This window comes from Aedes albopictus, chromosome 3 (assembly GCF_035046485.1).
Source record: "Aedes albopictus strain Foshan chromosome 3, AalbF5, whole genome shotgun sequence".
Lineage (NCBI taxonomy): Eukaryota > Metazoa > Arthropoda > Insecta > Diptera > Culicidae > Aedes > Aedes albopictus.
The window spans coordinates 328,379,803-328,386,524 of record NC_085138.1 but is presented as its reverse complement, the minus strand read 5'-3'; the positions used below and the strand labels follow the sequence as shown (position 1 = coordinate 328,386,524).

Sequence of the window (6,722 nt, the reverse complement as noted above, 5' to 3'; positions counted from 1 at the left end):
GCTGCGTGAAAGTTACTCGTTGCGCTGTGTACATCGAGTTCTGCGTGTAACGCAATGTTGAACAGCAAACACGAAAGACCATCACCTTACCGTAACCCTCTACGAGATTCGAAAGGACTCGAACTCGATACTCGAACTCGATACTCGAACTACGCACATCATCACTCGATCCATCGTCGCCTTGTTCAATCGCATCAGTTTATCCGGGAATCTGTACTTGTGCATAATCTGCCATATGTAGCCATTGTATCATACGCCGATTTGAAATCGATGAATAAATGATGTGTGGGCACGTTGAATTTGCGGCATTTCTGCAACACCTATCGGATGGTGAACATGTGGTCCGTTGTAGCGCGTTCACCCATGAATCTAGCATGATATTGCCCCACGAACTCTCTTGCACTCGGTGATAGATGGCGGCCTAAAACTTGAGAGAGTATCTTGTAGGCAGCGCTCAGTACACGGAGAGACGAAACTACCCAAAAGTGAGTTCTTCCCACCCAACTTCGGGGTTGCGTGCGTCAAGCCAATTTTGAGTTGATGGAATCGATGTTTTTGTTGGGTTGTTCCCGCTTGCTTCCATGTGAAAAAAATACCTAGTTTTAAGTTTTTTCCACCCAACCGAAATTTTGACTAGGTTGTATTCACTCAAATTTGAGTACTGTGCTAGAAACTCAATTTTGGCTTGACGCACGGAACTGCAAAAGTTGGGCTGTTTCTCTCTTCACTCTCTGACAACAACAGAAAGAGCGCATGAAAAGGGAGATGAAAAAGAACTCAAAATTGAGTTTAAAAGTACCTAATTTTGAGTTTTTCAGTTTCTCCGTGTATAGTGTGATCGCGCGATCACAGAGAACAGACATCCAAGTTCAGTTCCGAAACTGTGTAAGGAATTTAACGGCCATTTGAAATCGGCAACACAAGTGGCAATAGCGTGGCGCTGCAATCGGTTAGTTTCCCATACTAATTTTATTCACCACTTGAAATGTTTCAATTCACCACTGACTGTGGCAATATGGTGTTTGGTGGCGTTAGTGTTGTCATCGTGTATTGGTTTGCAACCTTACTCAAGTAAAGATTCAAATCCTTACACAACTTTCCGAATGAAATTTGTTCTAGCCTGGATGTCTGTTCTCTGTGGCGCGATCAAACTTGTCGCCCTTTTTGTGGATGGGACACACGATACCTTTCTGTCCAGAAGACTGAGTTCTGCCTGTTTCGCGCCTGTCTATAACGTGCCTCATTGGTCCTCGTACAGTGTTGCGACATTCTCACCATTTACCAGTCGTTTCTGTGATTCGGAATCGCGAAGCCTACAGGCTAAACCCCCTCAGAACCTAGAATGTGTAAGCCCTACTTATAAGTGCATAATTTCCAAACCACACCAAAATGTGTAACAGTAAACCCAGCTAGATTGCCGCACAACATTTTTGCGAAAATTCACGATTTTGTGGACGCACACTCAGCCAAATAACCTTAAGATTTCCATAAGGCCCAACTCATGAAACGGCCTTTAAATAATTCATAATGAATCGGATGAATTTCAATGACGTAAAATCGGCTCTCAGCTTGGCTTTTATTCATGTTTAGCAGCATGGTATTCTCAAGCGTTGGTAGTCGTGTGGATAAAACACGGGCTCGGTGATCCCGACGTTCATGGATCGAATCCAGTCTGCATCATTTTAAGATTTTTTTGTTCTTTTGATAAGTTTTTCTTATGAAATTTGTCATAGCAAGCACGATCAATGTTCATAAGGTGCTCTTATGTCATCCATAAGAATTAGTTATAGCAAATTTTCATAAGGTATTTCGATGAATTACGCTAGTTTTTTTCGCTGAGTGCAGGAGCTGATTTTGTGAATGTGTAAGGGTTACACATTTTTGGTGTAGTCTGGAAATTATGCGCTTTTGTGCTGAGCGGTTTTAGCGTGTAGTGCTGCAGCCGAGTTTCTCCAATCCCAGAGTTTCTCCAAGTTTTTTATGATTTCCTCAGGAATTGCAGATTTTAGATTTCCTCAGGAATATCAGTGATTTCTTTAGTACTTCCTCCTAGGATTTCATTAGAAACTCGTCCTGGAATTCCCTCAGGTATTGCTTCTTGGATTTCTTCAGGAGATCATCCTGGAATTCTTCCAGAAATTCCTCCAGGAATTCTTCCTGGATTCCTCTGGGAATTCTTGCAGGAATTCCTCTAAAAAATCCTACAGGGATTTTTCCAGGAATTCCTCTAGGAATTTCTCTAAAGATTCCTGTACGAATTCCTCCAGAAATTCGTCCAGTTCAGTTCCAGTTCTTAAGATACTTCAAGAAATTGCTCTAGAGATTCCTCCAGGAATTCCTCCAGAGATTCCTTCTGAAAGTGCTCCAGTAATTTTTCAAGGAAATCCTCCAGGGATTTTCTCTAGAGATTTCTCGTGAAATTTATGCAGGGATTCCTTCAGATGTTCCTCCAAACATTTCTTCAGGAATTCCTCTGGGGAATCATAGGGATCGCTCTAGAAATTCTTCCAGGAATTCGTTTAGGAATACCTCCAGGTAAACAGCTATTTTTTAATATTTAAGATAAATGTCACGGCCTACCTTTGAAAAATACCGAATGATATTCACCGTGAATATCATTTGCATTTTTCGAAGGTAGTCCGTGACATTTACCTGAAATATTCGAAAAATATCGTTTTTTCGTGACTTTCTTGCAGAACTGGTCTAGCCGCACAAGTTTTTCATATACCATATTATCAGGTTCAGCTTCTAAAATGAGCTATAGGTGATTGAATTTAGATATGACGAAATGAATTTTTCAGCACTGCCTCCAGGCATTCCTCCAGAAATTTCTCCAGTTATTCCTCCTATAAATTCCTCTAGGAGGAATTTCTGGAGCAATTCCTGAAGGAATTTCCGGAGGAATTCCTGAAGGAATTTCCGGAGGAATTCCTGGGGGAAGCTCCGTGAAATTCCTGAATGAATTTCCGGAGGAATTCGTGGAGGAAATTTCCTAAGGAATTTCTGTAAGATTTTCCGGAGGAATTCCTGGAGGAATTTCCGGAGGAACTTGTGGGAAAATTCCTGGAGGAATTCCAGGTAGAATCCCTTGAGCAATTTGTGAATCCACATCCAGAGAATCTTTCAGAAATAATTTCAAGAATTTCTTCAGGAATTTTCCAGGGATTTCTCTTGAAATTCTTCCAAGAATTTCTCCAGAGGTTCCTCCAAAAATTCTACCAGGAGTTCCTCAAGGAATTTACCAGGAATTCCTTTAGGGATTCTTCTAAAGATTCTTCCAGAGATTCCTCCTAGAATTCCACCTGGAATTCCTCCAGAAATTCATCTGAGAATTCCTCTAGGATTTTTCTAGGAATTTCTTTAGAAATTTCTCCAGGGATTCCTCCCAGAATTCCTCTAGGAATTCATTTAGGGATTCCTCCAAGAATTCTTCCATGGACAGTTCCACGGAATTTCCCCAAGAATTTCTCTAGGAGTTTCTCCAAGCATTCCACCTGAGAAGTTGTTTCAGGGAATTCTCCAGGAATTCCTCCAGAGATTTATTACAAAAATTTCTCCAGAATTCTAAGGATTTCTCCAGGAATTTTTCAAAAGATGTCTCCAAAAACTTCTCCAGGGATTCCTTCCAAAGTTCCTCTAGAAAATCCTCCAGGAATACATGCAGGACTTTCTTCTCGATTTCTTCCGGGGTCTGCTCCAAGAATTTATCCAGGGATTTCTCTAGGGATTGCATTGGGATTTTTTCCGGAGGTCTAACTTAGAATTTCTCAGGAATTGCTCCAGGCATTCGTCCTGGAATTTCTCCAGGGGTGCCCGAAGGAAATCCTTCAGATATCCCTTAGAAATTTCTCCAGGGTTTCCTCCAAAAATGTCTATCGATTTCTCCAGGAGATCTTCCAGGTATACTTTCGGAAATTCCACCATCAATCTCTCCAGGGATTCCAGCAGGAATTTGTCCAGAAGTTCCTCTAGGGGTTCCTCCAGGATTCTTCCATAAATTCCTCCATGGATTCCTCCAGAAATTTGTCTAATCATACATCTCCTTTACATTGTAGTGCACAAAAAAAACTTTTTTTCCTCTAATAGACATCTGCAACAGTTGGCGACATGCTTTCTTTCGATAAATGTTAAACCTAGTTTGTGTTTACTTTACAGTTACTATAATCAACACAACGTTCTGAAAAATATACAAAATAATGTTCTGTGTATCTCACAGACCTTACCGCTCAAGGAAGCTGAAATATCTTGGCCGTTGCATCCTCGGACATTGAGAGGAGAATGTTTTTCTGCTTATCGTACGAAATATCCTGAATATCGTTCCTGTGGCCCAGCAGATCAAACTTCAGCGCACCGCTTCGCAGATCCCAAACTTTGATTACTCCACCCAGCGTACCTCCAATCAGGGAGCAGTCCTTGCCCCACAGTAGCCTGAAATAAAAGAAGCATAGAAATTGCTCGCATTTAAAACAAGATTATTTTGGGACACAGGCGTCATTCTTACTTTGTTACACCAGTCTTGTGAGGATCTTCGCATTCAACTCGAGCAGTTTGCCGAGCGACGTCCCAAATGGTAACCTTTCCATTCAAAGTCCCGGTGGCTGCCACCTTCAGTTCGAAATCCGGATTATCAATCACCACTGCTTCCACTGGACCACCATCTGGCAGCAAAACTCCTACGGGACCGGTCGGACCCATCACGACTGCCTTGCCTTCCTCGCTCCCAGTCAAAATCAACTGACTGTCCCGATCGATCGACATGCATGTGATATTGCTGGTGTGACTTGTCGCTTCACTCGGAGCAATGTCCAATATCGGAGCGTTTGTTTTGATGTCCCATATTTTGAAAGCACCGTTTCCGTACCCAGCCGCAATACGCTTTCCGTCGTGGGAAAGCCTAGCCACTTCACACTTCTCTCCGAATCCTTGCATCACCTTACAGTCACCGGAAGGTATCCTCCACACATAGATCTCCCCGGTGTCAGATCCGGCCATCAGAACATGCGCTCCGAAATGCCATTTCATCCAGCACATGTCGCCCATAGTGAAATCCCACACCTTTTTGTACTCCTGTGTGGTTTTAAAGACCTGAATCTGTCCGGCCATATCGCCGGTGGCCACGTACAGCCCATCGTAGCTGAACTCACAGGCAATCACTGAATCTGTATGTCCCGTCACTTCATACACGGTTTCCCCCGTTTTGGTGTTCCACACGTAGGCTTTGTCATCTTCTCCGCCGGTCACTGCCAAATCTTCGCTAGGATGCAACATACCGCAAAACACCGGCCCGGTGTGTTTGGTAAAGGTAACCAGAGCATCGTCCCGTTCCGGAATGTATACATCGTCCATGTCATCCTCGCCATCAGCAAATCCGGCGGCCTCATCCTCTTCCAACAACTCATCCTCGTTATCATCTTCTTCTGGAATTTAGGAAGAAAAAAGGCAAACCCTTATTTTCTAATCAATGAATCACATTCAAGGTCAAGCTTACCGTTCAGCTCTTCCGCCCACTGGTTCAGCACCTCGTCGGCGTCGCCAACGTAAATCAGTTCGTCATCTTCGTCGAAGGACGGTCGCGGTGGCGTATTATCTTTCATTTTGTGGAGCACAACTTGGGCACAATTTGATTCTATTATTTTGCTACTAATTCAAAGAAACAGCACATCCAAAGTTCAACTAGACGAAAGCGCGACAATTTGCACACCATCCACGAAAGAAGCGGTGCGGTAGAACAACAACACCCCACACAACGTGCTCTTGACAGCTACTGCCGTTACTCGTCTTCGGTTCGGCTTCGGGTTCATTCATGAAAACAAAAATAAAAACAGTAAAACACTAGTGCCGTTAGGTAACACCTGCGACAAGCGAGCTCGTTCATATTCACCACAAGTAACGCCTTGCGATAGAAGTAGGGTATAATAGGGCCAAAAGAGTTTTTCGGGTATTTTTTGGGAATATGTTTTTCCTTTTTCTGCACATATTCGTTGTTTCATGCAAAAAAATATAGAAAGGAATACAGACTACAGCACTAGACTGGCCTAAAAATACAAACATGTCGGAAAGATCCTCGTTGCACTCCTGGAATGGTACTTTTAGGAGAGAAGAACCATCTGTGAAAACTGACGTTCGATTTGTTGGTCGTAAGTTTGCTGTGATTCCTATGTAGATTCGACCTATTCAAATCGAACGCCAGAAAGATTTCGCTCAATCGGTTGAAAACTGTGCCGGTGCAAATGAGTTGAAGTTTGTAGAGTAGAGTGGGGCAAAAGTTCGAGTGAGGCAAGAGTTTCTCTTGAAGTTTTTGAACTCAATTCAAATTATTTCTTTCGGATGTCAAGGTTGTTCGAAGCCTTTTTGGAAAAGAGGCTTTCACTCCAAAAATTATACAAATTGATTAATATTTCGAAAAGTTTTGACAAAATGTTGGTTTTTGATCAAACAATTGTAATATGCGATGGTCCTTCCAACGCATGGATTGAAATTGTAAAGACATCGAACTCGGTCATTTATTTTGGGGCGTAACTAGGTATGATTTGAAGATGCTTTAGCATAAAATGACCGGATTGTGCGGGACAGTCCCGGATTCAAGCAGCCTGTCCCGCATTTACAAGCGTTCCGGATTTAAACAATTAAGCAATTAAGTATTTTCATGTTAAACATTTTTAAAATAAACTTCTATCTTTCCCAGCTGATTGAAAAAAAACCCAGATTAATCCACCTAGTGG

General features: G+C 42.5%; 1 protein-coding gene across 2 annotated transcripts; it reads right to left on the bottom strand.

The window, feature by feature from the left end:
- Positions 1–4,137: 4,137 nt before the first annotated feature.
- On the bottom strand, positions 4,138–5,752 carry LOC109623354 (angio-associated migratory cell protein). Of its 2 annotated transcripts, none has more exons than XM_020077899.3 (3): positions 5,489–5,752; positions 4,502–5,417; positions 4,138–4,428 (listed from the first exon to the last, which is right to left on the bottom strand). In XM_020077899.3, exons 1-3 carry the CDS (start codon positions 5,592–5,594, stop codon positions 4,227–4,229), a joined length of 1,224 nt encoding a protein of 407 aa, XP_019933458.3. In that variant the 5' UTR covers positions 5,595–5,752; the 3' UTR covers positions 4,138–4,226. The 2 variants fall into 2 exon arrangements, with proteins under 2 accessions (XP_019933458.3, XP_029721135.2); XM_029865275.2 differs by having other exon boundaries at positions 4,502–5,414; positions 5,489–5,750.
- Between the last annotated feature and the right edge of the window lie 970 nt (positions 5,753–6,722).